General features: G+C 48.2%; 1 protein-coding gene across 4 annotated transcripts in view; it reads right to left on the bottom strand.

Moving 5' to 3' along the window:
- Positions 1–3,122: 3,122 nt before the first annotated feature.
- The window catches only part of KSR1 (kinase suppressor of ras 1), a 52,138-nt gene continuing 35,745 nt past the window's right edge, over positions 3,123–19,515 (bottom strand). Inside the window, exons 3-20 of one of the 4 annotated variants that reach the window (XM_034068773.1) lie at positions 17,113–17,260; positions 14,707–15,178; positions 13,749–13,753; positions 12,201–12,261; positions 11,928–12,011; positions 11,294–11,355; positions 11,078–11,184; positions 10,751–10,919; positions 9,475–9,516; positions 8,738–8,792; positions 8,153–8,198; positions 7,560–7,939; positions 6,832–6,928; positions 6,192–6,325; positions 5,642–5,773; positions 5,344–5,479; positions 4,885–5,018; positions 3,123–3,359 (exon numbers count right to left, since the gene is read on the bottom strand). In XM_034068773.1, coding sequence (XP_033924664.1) covers positions 3,281–3,359; positions 4,885–5,018; positions 5,344–5,479; positions 5,642–5,773; positions 6,192–6,325; positions 6,832–6,928; positions 7,560–7,939; positions 8,153–8,198; positions 8,738–8,792; positions 9,475–9,516; positions 10,751–10,919; positions 11,078–11,184; positions 11,294–11,355; positions 11,928–12,011; positions 12,201–12,261; positions 13,749–13,753; positions 14,707–15,178; positions 17,113–17,260 — 2,343 coding nt within the window. In that variant the 3' untranslated portion in view covers positions 3,123–3,280. Of the gene's footprint in view, positions 3,360–3,916; positions 4,141–4,884; positions 5,019–5,343; positions 5,480–5,641; positions 5,774–6,191; positions 6,326–6,831; positions 6,929–7,559; positions 7,940–8,152; positions 8,199–8,737; positions 8,793–9,474; positions 9,517–10,750; positions 10,920–11,077; positions 11,185–11,293; positions 11,356–11,927; positions 12,012–12,200; positions 12,262–13,748; positions 13,754–14,706; positions 15,179–17,112; positions 17,261–19,515 lie in introns of those variants that run through there. The other 3 variants (XM_034068776.1, XM_034068775.1, XM_034068774.1) reach the window with 3 other exon arrangements.

Genomic DNA, 19,515 nt, shown 5'->3' with positions numbered 1-19,515 from the left:
GATGCCTTTATATTGAGACAAATGTTGCTGTGGATGGAATTGCTGTTGGCTCTTGCAATTGGCTTTGTTATAGCCTCTGGTCAGGATGGGATTTAAGCCGTGCATCAGGTTAAGCACTTGAGTGGTGCTGCTGGAGGCAGAGGAATGTTCTGGGCTAAGAGTCTCCCAGGTTATGAGCTCCTCACTGGTTTGGGGACTCCACCGGGCTGAGAGTGGCAGGGGAGCCCTTTCTGAAGCACTGAGTGGTTCATTGCACTAACACTTGAGCCCTGCTTACACAGCTGAGGTGGAATCCAGCACTCAGGACAGGCTGGATGCTGAGGCTCCGTGCTGGGTTGCAGGCTCTGAGGGGCCAGCAGCTGAACCTGATCAACTGCTCCATGCAGGGCAATGAGGGGCAGCTGAGCCCTGTGGGGCACAGCCCCACACACAGAGGCTGTCGGTGCTGCTGCGAGGATGGTCCTGCCGGGCACGGAGGGCAGCAGGAACCCGGGTAGGTCAGAGGCTTTTTTCCCTTCTCTTTGTGTTGAAATGGTGATTTCTGTTGTTGCTGTGCAAAGGGTTCTGAGTGATGGGGGGGGCTCGGGAGGGGTACGTCCCTGCCCCAGTCTGCGGGGCTGGGAGGAGAGGGCTGGAGCTGCTGCTGTGTGCTGGCAGGAGCAGGCTGAGCCGTGAGGTAGGAGGTGGGGATGTGTTGGGATGAGGCTGTGATTTGTTGGGATAACTGATGTGGTGCGTCCGGCTTTCCCAGAGCTTGCTTCAGTCGGGTCCTCTGTAGCCTGGTCTGTGTCGTGGGCTGTTCTGTGGTGCCTTCTGTGAATGACCCTGCTCTCTGTGCCCGCGCCGGGATGTTCTATGGGATGGCAGAGCGCTGAATGGGCAGTGAGGTCCGGCTGGGCTGGGGTCCCCGCTGGGCTTCAGGCTCGGAACGCACTGGAGCGCTCCGGGCTGGTGTCTGCTGCTGGGAACGGTCCCTGCCTGTGCTGGAGTTAGTGCTGTGAGCGCCGCTGCACCCGGAGGGGGAGCCCTGGCTCCGTATGAGGGATCGGGCGCTGAGGCCCCGTGCGCAGGGGTTCGGCTCCGCGGCCGCGCACGCAGCGTCCGGTAACGCGGCTCGGGGCGCTCAGCAGGGGCAGGGCCGGGTTTGTCCCGGGAATTCCTGGATCCCTGCGCGTGCTCGGCGCGGTCCGGGTGGGAGCTGAACGGGACAGGGGAGCACCCGCGTGGGGCGGCCCCAGCACAGCCCCTGCAGTGCGAACCCCCCCAGTGCTGCGCTGCGGGCTCTTGGATGCGGGAGGGAGGTGGGAAACCTCCTGCTGCTGCTTCACTGGCTCAAGGGAACGGCGGAGGTTGGGGTTTCCCAGTGGAAATGGGCTCGTGTTTTATGTGGCTACAGGTACACGGGGGGAGCCAGGGTTCGGCACCAGTGGTGTTATCCAGAGCACAGGTTTACTCACTGGCAGGTTCCCACGCACCCAGCACAGAGCGCGCCGTGGCCGCTGCCTTGGGGCCGCATGAGCCTAAGGCAGACCCGCTGTCAGCACCGCCCGGGTTCGTTCAGTTCAGAGCGATCCCGGAAGGTGCCCAATGCAAACCCCGATGTTCTGTGCAGTTTACATCGCAGCTGGGAGGGGCAGGAGGTGCCGGTGCCCCGGAGCGGGGCTGCCCCGAGGGCTCCACCGGCACGCGGCTCCTGCAGCCGCAGCACGACCGGACCACCACGAGGGGGGCAGGAGGCCGGGTTTGGCTTTCAGGAGCAGTTTATGGGTGTCAAATGTAAGCCCAAGGTGAGGCTGAATTCGAATCCCAGATCTCATGGTTCAGACCCGTGCTCCTCTGCCAGCACCGAGCACACTGAACTGCAGCACAAGGGGATGTTGGCTCCCAGGGAATGGGGAAGCTCTGCCCTGCGCAGGGGAAGAGCATCCTCATGGACAGGGCCTCAGTTACACCCGAGGGCAGGCCAGGAAGGACAAACAGTGATGGGGCTTGGTCGGGCTTTAATTATCCTGTTTTAATTGGGCTCTGGTGCAGCGCTGCCCATCCAGCGAGGGTCCTGCACACGGGTGCAGCACAAGCTCCAGTGTCCATGTGCCAGCTGTGGACTGTTTCTGGCTGGGTTCCGGGTGTCCCTGCTCCCCAGGGCAGTGGTGAGGAGCACAGGGGGGCTGCTGTCCCCCAAGGATGTGCTCAGAGCTGTGTCTGCAGGCCCAGCACCCGCAGCAGCCACTGCAGCACGAGCAGGGTGAAGCCCGAGAGGGTTCCTGGCTTAGGTTTGGGGGTGCTGCTGTGATATAAGCAGCGCCCACTGGGCAAACAACAGCTTAAAACTGCTTACACAGCACTACTGAGCAAAACAGCAAACAGGAGCCAGTCTGGAGGAGAGCAAGGTGGTGAAGGCTGAACACACGGGGGAGCAGGGGGGTGTTTGTAACAGTGATGAGGAGGGAGGGCAGAAGCAGCGCCTGGCTACCACCAAACCCATGTTTTGTATGGGACATGGAACAAAATCACTGCCAGAGCACTGGTGGGAGCGCTCCCAGCTTGCCCAAGGCAGGGGAGCTCTGCCCAGCACAACCCAGGGCTTTCTTTGCCACTGGGTTTTATACAAGTCACCCACCTGCATCAATGGGGGGTTAGAGCTGCCCCCGGGCCCCTCATGGTGCAAGGTGTGTGTAGGGGGGTGCAGTGGGCCAGTGCTGCTGGAGAAATGGAATCTGGGGACTTCCAGGGACCCCTCATGCCTCGTCCTCACTCGTGACCTCCACCTCGTGTGCTGCAGAGGGCTTGGTTTGGGGGGGGCTCTTCAGATCACCCTGATGCAGTGTGAGCTGCGCTGGGTCAGCTCCTCGGGAGCCAGGAGTGACTCTTCCTGCTCACAGGAGTTCTGTGAAGTTTCACTGGGGCTCAGCCTGGGCAAACCCCACTGCGGGAACTCGAGTTTGACTGTAGTGAAAGGCAGGTGCAGGCCTGGGCTCCGGGCCTGGTGCTGGAGGGAGCCCGTTCCCCTGCTCCTGGGCAGAGCAAGGGCTCTGAAGGCAGAAGCTCACTGCAGCTCACCGCAGCCCCCAGAAGGAACTGGAAGTGGTTCTGGTTTTGGCACTGTAGGAGCGCGGCCGCAGTTCAACCGATTCACTGCTTTATTGTGCTTAAAAAAATAGAGTTCACACAAAGATCCATGTAAACATTCCTTGCACAACCGCTGGTGCTCAGGCAGGGCTGGGCCGCCGGGGCCGAGTGCGGACACGGGCAGGAGCAGCGGGGCCGGGGCCAGCGACCGCTACAGCTTCTGGTGACTGGGTTCCAGGATTCCCAACCCAAACCTCTCAAAGCGCAGGACAACTTTGCTACTGTTAATGCTGGAGAGAGCGGGGAGGGGAGAAGGGAGGGAAAGTCACTTACTTTGGTTTCTTACCAAGCTACAGCCCTACAAAAGGAACTACAATGGGTTAGGTTCTGATCCCGTACAACTCCAGATTGGCCACAAAAGAGGCTTAAGTAATTAAGCAGCAAACCCTTGCCCTTGTTTGTCCCCTCTGGTTCCTGGCACACCCTCCTCAGCCCTCTCCCCTCCAGGACAAGGTGGTTTTCAAACTCATGAACTGGTAGGGAATGGAAGCAGACCTTTTCTAGAGGGGCTGCTGTGTCACCTGCCCCTCTGCACAGCCCCAGGCATTAGGGCAGGGGTTTTGCTGGGGAGGGATGTGAACAGAAGCAAACCTAAGATCCAGAGCACCCATCTGCAAGGGGAGGAGGAGGAGCTCCTCTTCCACACAGCAGCGCAGCCGAGCCCAGCTGGCCCCTGTGCACCACCACTGCCCCTCTGCCCCATGAGACTTGCACAGGTGACCCCAGGCTCAGGACCCGCAGCACCAGGTGAGCCCAGTGCCGGTGCCCGCCTGCTGCAGTGCTCCCCGGTGTTAGGCAGTGGCCTCTTGCAGACAGGAGCTGTTATTGAAGCGAGCAGCCCACACCCAGCGGGAAAGGCAGAAAAGGAGGAGCTCAGATCAGTGTGGGTTATGTCCGGGTTAATTTCGTGGGTTGGTTTTGCAATGGAAGGTGATTGTCCGAGTTGCCGGTTAGGATACAACACATGGAAACATGCAAGTTGGAGCCCGTTATTGCACCAGTAGCTACAACCTACAGAGAAATATGGGAGGGAAGGGAAAAAGACACCATGAGAGTTAGTTTCTAGTTATTTAAAGCAAGTCCTTGAGAGCTATTGTAAAGGTTACATTGGAGCTCAGCGCAGGGTTAGTGCCGTGTTTGTCAGAGGGGAGGTGAACACATCTGCTGTGGGTCTGGAACCTGAGCCTCCTGCCAGGTGTGACCCCAGTGTAAGGCAGCTGAACAGCAGCAGAGCTGCTGCACTCCCATTTCACTGAGCAGTAACTAATGCTGATAATTGATACTGACACCTCGAGTGCTTCTCCGTGTTAATAAGGGCTTTGAACAGAGAAAGAGCAGGAATTGCCATGAACCACTTGTGGGGTATGAGGGGGGGTCAGTTTGTCACCCAGGCAAAAATAACTTCAAAGGGAAATCATGGCACATCCTCTGGTCTTTCCCTTCCTCAGCACCACAGCACAGGGGAAATTCTAATGACCCTGGGGGCAGTGTGGGCCCTTTGCAATGCTCTTGTTAGAGCCTCTTCAAACCCAAACATAAAGCAGGGTAAATAATGTACTGAAAGAGGGAGGGGAATACGTTAAAGTAGGAAACGAAGTGTCTGCAGCATGCCAGCTCCGTGTCCTAACTTCCTGGTACCTCAAAAGCAGAGCAGCACGCTGTCCCCTGCCCGTCAGAGGTCTGACCCCCCAGGAAAGCACAGAAACGGCAGTCAGCAGACAGGCGCAGGATGTGCTCACAGCAGCCAGTACTCACTCAGCAGACTTCCAGAAGTGCCCCGGGTGGGAGAGCCGACGGTTCAGTTTTGGCAGTTTCTCAAGCATATCCATGAGGACAGTGAAGCTTGGCCTCTCGCAGGGGTCAAAGGACCAGCACGCTGAGAGAATCTCCTGCAGGGGTATTTGTGCCTCATGAGCTCCACTCAGGTCAAGGCCAGCTCTGCCGAGCAAGCAGCCGACAGCACCGACGGGCACCAGCCCAGGCACAGATACTCTTTAATAGAGGTCTTGGGTGTTCTTATAACCCAGCAGTATCCTGGTGCATGCCCACTTCTGCATGGCAGTCAGGGGCAGAGGCTTGTACCTTACCTGGTGTCCATTCTAATCTATATCCCCCCTGCCTTTTATCTTTAGACTTCTGAGTAAGTCTCTTTAAGCAGCCCCTCTTTCCTCATCAATAGCTCTGTGGCAGGATTCCTGCAACCAAGGTACTTACATTGACTTCTTTACCCAAGCTGACAGTTGCAAGGACTTGCTTCACCCCTTCGCCGCTCCCAATCTGCCAGATGAGCGCCTCGGCAGGCTGGGTCTTGAAAGGCCACTCTCTTGCTTGGAGCTCATACCATACGGTCCTGCAACACCAACAGCAAATCAAGCCTTTTGTAGTAGGTGAGGAAAATGCATCCTCACTGGAATCCCGCATGTGAGCAGAGGACGGCTGACCCAGAGGGCTCAGCCTGGAACAGATCTCACTTGGGGAGTTCCCATGGTATTCCCGGGTGTCCCTTTCTTACCCAAAGGCATAGATATCTGCCGCTTTGGAGAAAGGCAGCTTGTCCTCATCTTTCCCAGGGGCCATCTCACGAACAATCTCGGGGGCCAGGTAACATAACCAGTCATGAGGCAGCTTCAGTTCATTCTCCCTCCTGAGTTCCAAAGAAAGAAGCAGCACTGAAACACTGCTACATCAGCCCAGATCTGTGCCTCACCTGATGATGCCTGGGCTTTAGTCACTCAAATGTGTTTGCTGATACTTCATTTCTCATTTTAATGCCATATTAAAACCCATGCATGAGTTAGCCTGGCTCCCCAGCTCATTCTGGGGCTTAAGCTTAGGTTTTGTTTGTGTTCTGAGTCCTAATCCACACAGAACTCCCCAGCCCTGAGCTACTGGAACTGTAGCAAGAACTCCGCTTAGAAAAAGAAAACAGGATATTCCAGAACTGTGTGTATGTCCCAAAGCAATTGACATTCCACACTTGTAACTGTGTTTCCCTATTTGACTATTATTTACCATTCTTTTGACCATTATTTACCAGACCCAGCACTGAAACCTCCACTTACCTTCCTTCCTGAACCACACCCGAAATTCCAAATAATCCAAAGTCAGTGATCACAACTTTCCCGTTGTCATAGAAAACATTCTTGGATTTCAGATCCTTGTGCACGATGCCCTTTGCATGAAGATAGCCCATGCCCTGGCAAACACATGCAGACAGAAACTTTTAATTATACTATTACTATTTACAAGCTGCTAACTCTGTCCGTGCCTTGCTTTGTAGCACACACTGACCCTCCCTACTCCAGCATAAATGATGAATTGTAAGTGGGGGCACAGCAGCAAAGGGGGCAGATCTCTGTGGTGCTTGGAGTTGCTTTGCATCCTCTGCATAGCGAGGCTGCAGGAGGGGTACCCTTAGTTGGAGCATTAAGTGGCTGTGGACCGCAGACTGTGTGTGTCAGATGACAGAGTTTGCTCTCTGAATTCACACCATGTTTCTGCCAGAGAAGAAACCGGCAGCTTTAGAAACGCTTCTTCAGTTGAGCAATATTGAAAGCCCAGCACAGACTGTGCAGCTCTGGCAGGAAACGCCATCTGCTCCTGAACGCATCAGCTCAGCTGCAGCTACCAACAGAGGAACCCTGCCCCACACCTTCCTTCACTGCTCCCCTCCGCTCTGCACCAGGGCATCACATCTCTTACCTTAATGATCTCCTGTGCTATCTGCCGGGTTTTGTTAATGTCCAGGGATATCTTGGGGTCCCTCACAAACGAGTGAAGTGTTCTTCCTTTGCAGAAGCTACAGGAAAGAGGAACAACAATCCTGAGAAAGGTCTTTAAAATACTGGAGGGAAATATAAGGGTAACACTGATGTTCAGTTGGGTTTCTTATCATGGTGACAGATTCCTAGTGCTCTTCCACTGCTCAGAATCACCTTTTGGACTAGGAGAGTGGCATGTCCTTGGCCTTACATGAATTTAACCTGTACAGGAACACTCCAAAAAGCATTTAGGAGCTAAATGATCCTCATCTCAACTAAATCCTGAAAACAAAGGAGGGGGCAAAACCAGTACCATTGTTGCCAAGTGCCCCTCAACAGAAAAGGTAACTGGTGCATTACTGGCCTCACACACTGCTTTGTTGTCACTGCCGCACTGGAACCATTTGGAAGGAGGAACAGCCTGTTCCAAATTTTTTCCCTCCTACATTTTGGATTTTATTATTTAAGAATTCAAAAAGAAAACGAAAATTGGCAAAAAATATTGTATGTTCCCTAAAAGGAGACAACGCATGTATCCAAAGCTGAGCAACACAGCCTGTGTGTCTGCCACCTCCTGACAGTGAGAGGGTTCTTTTTATGTGTAAAGAATAAATATTAGCTTATATAATACATATATATTGAAATACTACTATGCTGCTCTATCCTTACCTGGTAATGATTGCTAGATGAGGGGGGTTCATGCATGCTCCCATGAAGAGTACCACGTTCTCATGCCGGGTCTGTCTGTAGTTCATCACCTCCTTCTTAAAGAGCTTGAGATGATCCTGGTTATTCCCATCTATCTCCAGCAGCCGGATGGCCACCTCCCCGTGCCACTTCCCCTTGTAGACCTTCCCCCACCGTCCTTGGCCAATGGGATCCCCTAGTTCAATCTGTTCAAAGGGGATGTCCCACTCCTGCAGGTACACGCTGGTCTGGCTGGGCTTGCGGTAAATCATCCCTTGCAAGCGGGGCCGTCTGTTTGGCAGATCCTCCACCTCATCCTCGTCATCTTCAGGGTCTGATTTATTAGCCTCTGGTTCCTCCACCTGCTCACAAACACAGAAGGGAAACACATGCTGAGAGCCCCCTCTGAAGGGCAGTAGCAGCCCAACAGCACAGGCTGCTCTGAGAGAACCTCAGGGGTTGGATGTAGGCACCTGACATCTGTATGTCTGTGTGCAGGTGCAGACAAGAAAGGCTTCATCCCATATAGGCATGAATTTGTAGAAAAGTGAGGGGCAAACCAGAAACAAACCTACCTCTGCTTCACATTCAACTCCATGTGTGTCTGGCTGTTGATCAGCACTGACAAGAGAAGAGAGGGTTACAGTGAAAATAACGTTTGTATATCCACCCGAGTCAGAAAAGTGGGCTGCTAATTGTGCTGTTAGTGGAGTGAAGGAAGCAAATGGAGAACAGATCTTGACAGCATCAGAGGAGCTCAGAGAAAAACACAATTACTGTTCCATTTAACAGATAAGGACTTTCTAAGGTTACTTTAGCAAATGAGGGACAAAGACTTTGAAGGGATTTTCAGTTATTAAGTGGTAGGAATTGATCTGGCAAGGGCATGGCTACATTACTACAATGTGTTCTGGTAACGGATATTCCCATTCATGCTACTGAGGCATGTAGATCACAGAAGTGATTGTGAGCCCTAGTAATGTGGGCTAAATCTTTTGTATGCCATAGAATTCAGATCATCCAAGTGTGCCATCTTATTTTAATGAAATACCCTGGGAGCTCTCTGGTAAGTTTGGGTTTGGACATAACACAGAGCTGTCAGGCACATCTGAAGATCATCAGGCAACTGCTGTGCAAAGAGAACTTAGAGCTGTACTTACGTAGTGTCTGTGGCTGTTTCTGAAGGCTGTGCTATCTGGGCAGGACTGGGAATTTCTGGGGAAGTAGAAACATGTATGATATATATTTTACACTCGAATCTCCTATAGATTGAAGTTTTAAGATTGCAGTTGTGATTACTTGCTTCTTATTCAGGACTCATAAAGTAAACTCAGACACAGACAGTATGATTTCATTCTTCTATTCAGTTAAAACTGTGCTCACCTTTCCTAGTACCTCTGTGCCTGTATACTGATCAAGCCCAGTCTTCCTCCCGTTCACCTACTGATCTGTAATGTCTTTCAAGTCCTTTCTGTGAACTGCTCAAAGGCTCTCAATCAGAAATACTTAAGTCCTCACGTAACTAGGCTGCGTGAATGCATCTGTACTGCAGGTTCTGTATTCCAAATGCACCTAGTCTGTCCAGGGGCCTTTTATATTAGATACAAACCCCTAAAAGTGAGCCTTTTAAAAGAACACTGTTGTGTATAGAACCCCCCAGCAGAAAGCTGGTTTCCAACTGACTATTCAGAGTTTCACCTGAGTACACAAATCACATCAGTACCTCCTGTTAGGAGAGAGGGCCCTGAATTCCATCCTGAGATAAGAGAAAGTCTGAACTGGTTTAGATACACTTTTTAAAAGCAGAATTACTGTCCTTGGGCAGCATGCAAAGTTTACAACCAAGTTACTTTCTGGCAGTAGGAGCTGGTTAGTAGAATTAACCCCATCAACTCACCTGGGAAGATGAATTGTTGTCTGTGCTGAATGTAGTAGGCAGCTTTAGGATTAATTGTTTAAAAACAAAACAAAAAAAAAAGAACAGCAAATAAAAAATACCAGGAGAAAAAAACAACACAAACAAGTTAGAGGATCGTCAGAGAGTGCTCCAAATGCATTCCATGAATTAGTCCCAGCTCAGGGCTGGGAAACAGATTAGTAGATTATCAGCCTGCTTGAGGGGGTGAATTCCAGCACATGCATTTTGGGAAGACTACAACAGATGATGCTTGTCAAATGAGAGCTAATAAGCAGTCTGGTTGGGAAACAACACATTCAGACTTCAAGTGGCAGAGGCAAGTTGAGGGACCCAGCGATGCTAAAGGCTGGTGCTTTGATGCCCTCTCCTGTCTTCAGCTTTTCAGAGGTGCACTCAGAGCAGCTGAAGCTCTTGAGCCATCTGCAAACAGTTCTCTGCATTTCAGTGAATTAGAGCAGAATGTCCCAATATAAAGTAGTTGCAATAGGATCCTTGTACTAAACTGGTTCCACTTCTGCTCCTTCTGACTAAGCTAAAATAGCAACTTCCACTCACAGATCAAAAGCTTGATGCAAGATACAGCAGTGTTGAAGCCTAGACAGAGCAGTTACAAAGTCACATGCTGCTCAATTTCCAGATCAAAGGGATTAAATTTATTCTCATGATGTAAATCTTTGCCCTTGTCAAGAGATTCTGGCCTATATCAGCTGTTAAAGACTGCACATTGGGTTCCTCATCTACAGATAGGTAGGGTCAGTTCTTCTCCACCATATGTGTATGTCAGTGGTTTAAAATTGAGTGCTTGTTGCTGGTTATCTTTTGGAAGGGACTGATGAAGTAATTCACTCTGGTTCTCACCTGTATGTTTTGCTCTAGCAATCAATTTAGGATTTAAAGCCACTGGTGACCAGCACAGCAGGCAGCATGCATTTCACAGCACAGTGAGAGAAGGGAGGAGAAAGAATATAATGGGGTTTTTTAGGCTTTTTCAAAAAAGGAGGAAATCAAATAATTTAAGAAAGCTGCAAACATTCCTCAATAACCTGTCTGCTGCAAAGGTATCTTGTTGGTACCACTTACAAACTTGTAAGAACAGACATTTTCTTTTATCAGGTAACAAAATACACCTTCACAACTTGCTTAAGATACAGCCATGTATTCAGAAACCCGCCACTGCCTACGAAGACTCATCAATCTCTGCTTATATAGAGGCCCTTTTAATCTTGGTAGGGGTCTCCTGAAAAGGTATGTTTACCTGGGAAGTTAAAGCGTCCATCCCTGTGGCCCATAGGAGAGGGGTTTGGGGGAGGTGTTGCACTGGGAGGGTTGGAAGACTGGAATAGGGCTGGAGAAGAGGGTGTGGATGAGGTTGTAGAAGAAGGATTACTGCTGGAGTCCAGATGGTTTATTGCTGGTGGGTGCTCCTGTGAAGTAAAGGAAGTTACTCATGAGGAGACAGTAAAAAGAAAGAAAGACAGAATTGCCCTCAATGTCTACTGAACATCAGGGAAAGGAAAGCTGTCCCAGCCTTGGGCACAGCAGTTTTATTACAGACACCAGACACACTGCAGTCGCCATGTACCTTCTTAGTTAGTGCTTTGGGAAGAGTTCCAAATTGTGGTTCTGTTGGTCTGTCTACTGGATTATTGATATCAGAAGGGACAGACTCCGTTCTTCTTATTTTTGCTACTGAAAAACAGGTGGGAGAAGGAAGGAGAAAAGCTTTAATCAGGCTTTTTTATTCTTGTGATACCATCAATTACATTGAAATGCTAAGAACTTGCAGAAAATTACTTACTGGGAAGGAAGGAGATTCTACAAGCAGGTGCCTCTTTAGTACATTTGTTGTGACATTTTAATCTGAAAGAGATACATTACATGTTAAATAGCAACTTGTTCTTTCCCCAGAAGAGGAAGCCTACCCTTAATTCGTAATTCTTATGCTAATCTCAGAGGGAGTTCTGGAATGCTCCGGGCCCCAGAGGAGCATGCATTTATATGAGGAATCCTATAATGTGTGTCATTAGGGTAATGAAAGCCATATACATATCTTAGCATCTGATTTATTTTTAATGCAGTTACCTTCACTGACAGTCATCCAGCTACAGTCAAGCACTAAATCTCACTGCTCTGAACTAAACCCAGACAGAGAACTAAAATCCTCACTGTTACTTAGGTATCCAGCTCCCAGTGCAAGATTTACCCATGATCAGGTAGAAAGCCTATGGCAGGGAACTGAATTTAGTTCATCCATGTGTCAGGCTTCCAGCACAAAGCGTAAGTTGTGCCAGAGTCTCCCTTTGCCAGTTAAGGAGCTCACTGAAAAACTGATGCCACTGCTAAGGGTGCAGCACATCAAGGGACATGTGTTACTGGCAAATTTTAATGAATCCCATGCAAAGTTCTTCTGAAGATGATTGCTGTGTGCTCACCTGCAGTACTTACACTTCACCCCGAACATCATGCTCTTCTGACAGACTTGGCAAATCTGAGATAACCAAGACTTTGTAGAGAACCTAAACAGAGACAAGAGGGGAAAAATGATGTTAACTCATGCTTAAAGGAAAATTAACCTTTGTAGGTAGTGACAGACAGGCTGGACTGCTTTAGAAATGAAGCTGAAATGCATACTTAAGGCTGAAGCTGACAAATGAGGCAACTGACCCAGCTTCAAACTTCTCTCTCTCCCACAGCCTGTTGCTTACCTGTGTGTTACAGCTAAGCCAAAGTCTCTTCGTACCGTTTGAGGGGATCCTTGGGAGAGTTCTGATGGAGAACAAAAGGATGGTTTAGGGAAGCATCACTCACAAGTGTGCTTACCAGTCTAGACAGAAACAAAGCAATCGCTGTCATAGATAAGGACCCATAGCCACTACATAGCACAGCTGAGATCACTTTGCCTTCTGCTGCAAAGCTATTACCAGATCGTACTCTGGTATTTGTTCTCACATGAAGACAATGTAAGATCAGATTTGGTTGTGGAATCACAATTCTTCCTTTTTGTTGTTAAATCATTACGTTTTACATGTAGGGATTACAGAGTCCATGTGATGAGGTCTAGCCCATTCTTAAAGTGGAAAGTCAGGTTTTATTCCCCATTGGTTTACCACAGATACCATCACCCAGCTCTCATGCAGTGTCAGTAGACTTCACAATATTCTTTTACACTGAAAATCATTATCTCCATTTTATAGACAGGGCCAGTGTGACACAGAATAAACAGATTTCTGTGAGATCACTCTGGTAGCTGGAAGTGCAGACCTCAGAACGCCAGCTCAGCACTGCCGTGGTTACACCACGTAGCTTCCTAGAAACCCCCCAATGTTTAGATTCTGGCATCTTTCCTGAATTAAGGCTACAGCCATGTTGCAAATCTGGAGGAAACTCAACTCCGCAAGCACCAACACAGCTTCAAGGCTGGACCTCTCAATGCTTACAAAAAGTCAGTCTCTTTATTTGACCCTAGATGGCACCAGATTCTTTCTTATCGTTATTCCAGTAAATTTTTAAAGGCAGCTGTGGCCTTCAGCATCTTAGAACAGGCTGGAAGTTGCTTTTCTAAGGAATATCTAGTGTGGCCATCCAACTGCAGAGTCATCTGAATTAATTGTAACACACCAGTTAAGATGGCTAAATCCAAGAGGCGCATATCTACATTAGCTTCCAAGGTTACAGTTGTGTCTGAGACAGACACATATGGTCACATCAGGTTAGCTAAAACACTAAATGGCATTAATATGTCACTGGACAAAACCACAAAACCACTAACCTATTAAACACATGAACAGACTCATCAGCATCAGGGGAACATCCCACATTTAAGCACATGCTGAAGTGTTTCTCAGAAGGTTGTACGTAACTGTCTAATTTCATTACAGAGATACTTGGCAATGAATATATAGAGATACCAAAGAGTTTGATCTGAAGTTATTTCTAGTACCAGGAGGCATCAATAACAGCTGTCTGAAGTCACAGACAGGCATCTACACCCAAACCCCTTGCTTTAGCCCTTTAAACATCAGTATTCCTTTTCCTTCCTTTTGTAATCCAAAGAGATGCCAGGTACAGAAAAGATCATGTGAATATCCCGCAGATCTCCAGTAGGCCAAGCTCCTGCTAGTTAGCAGCAGCTCTGGGACAGAAGGCCCTGTTGAGGACCTCCAGTGGCTGCACAGGGATGATCAAAGAGAGCTGACAGAACAGGGTCTTCTCTCTCATAGTGAAATGAAGACAGCCCTGTAAAAATCTCTTACCGAACCTAGAGAGAAAAGATACAGATTTATTAGACATTGACACTGATGTGACAGGATACACACTTTGCTAGAGCAGAAACTCTTTCCTGCAGCTTTTAGTGTTGGGTTTACAAAGATCTCTGATTTTGGCTTCTGAAGTTGCTGCATAGCCACTGTTTTCCTGCCTACAAGGGGCTGTCTTTGCTGGGCAAAGCTCCAGCCTGTGAGGGCAGTGTAAAGAGCACACCTGAATTGTGTCTTGTAGATGAGAATGTAATTTGGGCAAAAGGGTCCTGAGTGGAACCAGCTCTGTGAACTCTTTCAGGTGGTCAAAGAGTTAGTGTAAATTGTAATACTCCAGTGCCTGCTGCAGAATTTGGATGCTGACCTAAGTCTCTGATGTTTTGGGGTGGGCAGAGCCTCTGGAAGGTACGTTGCTTTCCCTGCTTCAACCAGTTGTTATATGCTAGATTAATGCACTCCATCCTACCTACATGAAAAAAGTGTATCTCAAAGCCTGGCTCAGTCCATAAAATAGTGCTGCCTAAAACCATATGCCTTGCTATGGAGCTATAACACTGTCATAAATGTGTTTGAAAGCTCACACTAGCAGCTAAGATACATTTTAAGATAAAAACAGGATACCAGCCACTGATACCTGAACTGTGAGGAACATTTGTAGACAGAAGAGAATTCTAGTAGCTGGAATTGGCTATTAGATGCTTCAGGAAAACTGTCTGGGGCCCTTATATAGCAGCAGCCACCCCAACCTCCCCAGCAGGTGCAATTTCAAATTAATTCAAATAAAGTAAAGAACACCATTAACAAGCAGGTTTTGTGGTTATCTTAGAATATCCCACTGACAGAGGTTCTCAGACTACAGTGAAACCATGACAAGGAAACTCAGAGAGTGAGAACTGGAGTGCTGAGTGCTCTCCTTCCCCAGTGCCCATGGGTAAGGAGGAAGTGTCATGCTTACTTTATTGGAGGAACTTCATCTATCCTGTTTCCCAACTGGGATTCGTGGGACTTGCTCCTTGTGAGGGTTGGGAAGTTAGGTAGCAGCTGAAAAACCTTCCTGCAAGGGGGAGGAGGAGTCCGTGGGGGCTTCAACTTGTGCCGCCGCTTGGTTTGAGGAGTGGTTGGAGGGGTGATGGTGATGCTGTGAGGAGTCCTTGGCGTTAACCTTCCGCTGTGTGTGGGGAATGCAAAAGGGTCCAGGAGGTTTTCTGCATAGATAGAAGGTCCGTGACTGGAGGCAAGAGAGTCTGAAGCTGGGATTGTAGAGACTGACACAGAGCGTGGCTGCTGGCTGTTGCCCTTGGGAGGGTGCAGTGCAGAGGGGGTCCATGTGGGCGCAGCGGGGCCGGGGGACTCGGTGGTGCTGGTGGAGCTGTTCTCTCGGCGTGCCTCAGAGAGGTTCATCAGCACATCATCCCTGAGCTCCCCGCCTGCTCACCAACCACAGCAGTGTTAGTGACTGCTTAGAAGGAAAAGCCAACCTATATACACATACCACGTCTTGCTGCTTTGCACTATAAGGTGTTTCCCCCCCCCCACCCCGTGTTGTACCCAGCCAAGGTGCCAGCTTAATTTCTCCTTTCCTGACACCCATCAGCTGCAGTAGCCTTTAAAACAGGAATGGCAGTCACTACCCTTCTTTCTGATCTGTAGTTGTGTATCTCAAAGGCTAAAATCAGGTTCTGTGTTCTTAGATGGGGTGAGTTTTAACAGACTGGGCCTATTGAAGCATTTGGGATATACATACCTTCATAAAACAGGCACCCACATCCCACTGCAAACTTGTGTGGATTTGGTACTAATCTGTGTAGACAACTGAGTACCCTCTCTGCTTTTAGACTAGTCTTTGGTAAAGAGAGGACACTATTTTCTATTAGCCAACTGAAGTGCTAAATACCACTTAAACTGAGAAAGGCCATTAGAATGGAAATAAGGAGCATGTAGGAGCTCCTCATACTCGTTGGACCACTTCTTCCTCCCTTTGCCATCCCCCATACTGTCTCCTGCACTGTCTAGCACTGTAGTTCTGAATGGCCCAGCACAACTTGTAGATCAATTGTGAGAACAAATGGGGAAAAAAAAGCTTGCAGGCAGCAAAGTGGGAATGCACAGACTATTGGGATAATTTCAGAGGCTTAGTTCATCAGGATAACTCTCTGCCCCTAATGACTTAAACCAAGGTGAAAAGTCAAAGCTTCAGGGTGCAATGTCCTGTTGACCAGTCAGGGGCTGTAAAGAGATCAGATACCTGGAATTGAAAAACTACCTCTTCTTTATAAGGAGTGAATGCCACGACCTCTGAGCACAGTTGGTTTTGCCACAGTATGGATGGGAAAGATTTAACAACCCAGGACAGAAAAGATTAGAAAAAAGGAAATCTGAAACTGGGCTGTTTGCTGACTTTTCCATTAACTAATCTTTCTGATTTGCAAATGGGATGAACTGTCATAATACCAACAGGAAACACCAGCTTGCAGTGACAGACTGGTAATTGCTATGGAGAAAGACCTGATGCACATTAGTACCAGTGAGCTGTGAGAAACTCTCTGTACAAACAGATTTTACAATGCCTTTGAACATAGCCTGGGGAAGGTGACAGGGAGGATGGTGATGCAGCACCCTGGGAATCTTGAGCCTGACTGATCTTAAATAACTTTGTCAGATCCACTTGCCTGCTGAACACATGCATTTCTGATTACACAGTACCCTGCTTCCCATAATTTCAAGGTAAATCAGGATTCTCTCTAACTCTAGAATCTGCAATTGGAATTTGGCTAACAATTCTATCAATTCTAGCAGTCAAGGAACAATAGCAGGAGGCAAGGGGATTTAAAGAAAAGTGAGTCAACTTGCACACTATACACTACACGGTAATAAAGGGTTGTCGGAGCAGTGCTTTTCCCTTCCAAAGCATTAAGCTGAACAGTACTCAGGCTTCTGAGCAAAGTAATATCAAACAGATTTACATCTTCCCTCTGAGCTGGCAGTATCTGCAGAGGGAATTACCTACAAGAAATCTGGTTGTATTCATTTGGTCAAGGATATGAATGATGGAGGATTAGCTGGAGAATTAGACACAACTCTGAACAGAGGGGATAAGGATACAGTCTATCGAGTAGGAGAGGATATTTCTACATAGTTATTTTCATTTAGTTAGTTATTTGACATGCTGTCAAAACCAAATCAAATCCATAGCTCTAGATGAGTCTGATCACTGCAACTTCATGTAATCCAAGAGCCTGGTTACAGAATATGCCCAGAGACACTGTCTAGAGGACTTTGCAGATGGTCTCATACCAAAGGAAGCAGTAGGGGGCTGGGCTGCTGAAAAGCTAATGCCACAGCACAACAAGGCAGGCTGTACCTGATTCAGTTGCCTTCCGTAAGCAGCTCAGTGCCCCATTGAGCCGGGAGCATTCCTCATCTCTGGCACCACATCTCTTCATTGTTTCTTTCACCTTTGACTCATTCATTTCTAGTAAGGCATCTAAGGTCAGCTCCTCTGGTATCCTCTGCAGAAAACAAGATGATGCATTTATATATATATTTTAATACACATATATAAGGCTGTCACATGTTGTTCTGATATACTTTAAATAGTGCCACTGTCTCACTGCCTGGTCTGACTCATGGTTTACTCATTGTGGTAGTGTATCTCTTGAGGATCACCGGGTTGGTGAGATCTCAGTAGTGCTCAACTCCCTCTCCCCTCTGCATCTCTGTATCACGAGGGTGTCGTGGTCATTCTCTGGTGTTTTAGTTAGGACTGGCGGTGATGGAAATGTTCTTCTCCCCTTGTGGAAGGTCTTCCCTCAGTATTTTTGAAAGCATAACTTTTTAATTGAAAGTAGCAGTCAGAAACAAAACAGGCCTCAAACCTGAAAAATCCTCAGATAAAGATGTTTGGCTTTTCAGTGGGGAAGTGACAAGTAAGAGCAGTGAGGAAAATGACTTCTTTTGTTTAACAAAATGAAATGTTTTGACAAAGAGATAGTGACCTCCTCCTCAAGCAATTTTTCCTTCATTAGAGAACCAGCCTTACCCGTATCTTGCTTGGAAAGATATTTGTGCAGAACTCCTTGTACATCTTAATACACCAAAGCCCCCACAGTGATAAGGTGTAGATCAGGCAGACACAAAAGACACAAGAGACTGGAAAGCATGAAATGATGTGGTATTTCCTGACACAGAACCAAGCTGTGTTGCCTCCCTCCTCCCCCATTCAAAGGTTTCCAGCGTAAGGCTGTAGCAATTGTGGTTAATAAACAAAACCAGGATATTTAACCCAGATACCCAGGAATTTCCCTGAAAGTTTTGCCTAAACAAACCTCCCTGCTCCCAGTGAGATCACAAATTTCACAAGATTTGGCCTCTTTACTAAAGTTTCGACTCCTGGAATCAAACCCTATTTAAAAAGGTTTTAATGTTTATTTGAAGGGGAAGCTCAAAAGTGTGTCTCACTGTTGGAGAAACAAAAAGCTTGAAATCCTCCAGATTCTCAAACCCCGCTTCTGACAGTAAATCAAGTCTGAATGTTGCTGAACATCCTTTAACAATTGCATCTTTCTTAATCCAGGCTCATGCCTTTGAGGTCTGACGCATGACTTCTGCCTTTAACTGTGACAGTGCTAGAATAGCCCCAACCTTGGGAGCTTTGTCAGTGGTAACACAAAGAGGAATTGCACAGTTTCCATTTTTAGTAACTGTTGCGTGGAGCAGATTAAAAAGAATAACTTAAGAAAGGGCAGAAGTCTGAGAAATGCATCCTGCATCTTCTGTCACATGCCTGAACCGGATGAAACACAACACAGCTGACGTGAGGAGAGGCCAGGAATTTAAATGAGCCATAAGCACAAAGCAGGGCCACAGCAGGGCTGGAGTTCAGTGAAGTTTGGGTACATTTTCTTGTTCTATAATTAGTATTAGCAAAGTAAAAGCACAGATACCCCAGCTGATGCTGGATATCATTAGTTCATTTCTCTGTCCACCCTCACCACCAAGACGCAGCAGTAAAACTGATCCAGAAAGCTTCTTCCTGAATGACTTCCACTTGGATAAAATGCAGGAAGCAGAGAGACTGCAGTGAAAACAGAGTGCAAAATCTGCCCTCCTGGGATCCCTAACCTGATATTACACTCCAAAGGACAGAAACCCCCAGGGGTTCAGATCATCTGACTTGAAACTGGAATGGGTTTCCATGACTCAAATATTCCAGCACCAAGCCAGTACCAGTTTGCTCACACAGAGCCCCAGCCAAACTGGGCTGATAACAGCAGAGTTAATCCAAGCTTTACAGTTAGCTACTTCCCCACCTCCCCCTGAATTCCTCTCCCCAGCTGACAGAGGCATCTTTGTTCTGTGGTATCACAAGGGCAGTTTGATGCAGGACATCCCCAGCAGCTGTAAAAGGGACAGTTACGGGGGGCAAACATGAAGCAAGATTTAGTGTAATACAGTAAGAAAGTTTTGTGCAGGGCTACAGGTGCCCTGTGCTCTGGAGCAGGGCAGTAAATGTTTCCCTAGGAAGCACCAGGGAGAGCCAATGTCTCTTACAAAAACATTTATCCCATTTCATGCTTTTACACAGTCCTGGAGTAAGTGGGATTACAGCAATGTCCTTGAATTATCCTGAAACATTTCCTCACCCCCGCTAAGGAAACAGCCCAGATGATGTAGGCACTGTGCTCATACCATCATTGCAGATCCCAGTGCAAGCTACCCAGTCACGTTACCCTGCATCACCTCCCCTCCCCATCCCTCGCATGAC

This window comes from Melopsittacus undulatus, chromosome 13 (genome assembly GCF_012275295.1).
Source record: "Melopsittacus undulatus isolate bMelUnd1 chromosome 13, bMelUnd1.mat.Z, whole genome shotgun sequence".
NCBI classification, from domain to species: domain Eukaryota; kingdom Metazoa; phylum Chordata; class Aves; order Psittaciformes; family Psittaculidae; genus Melopsittacus; species Melopsittacus undulatus.
This window is presented reverse-complemented; position numbering and strand designations above follow the sequence as displayed.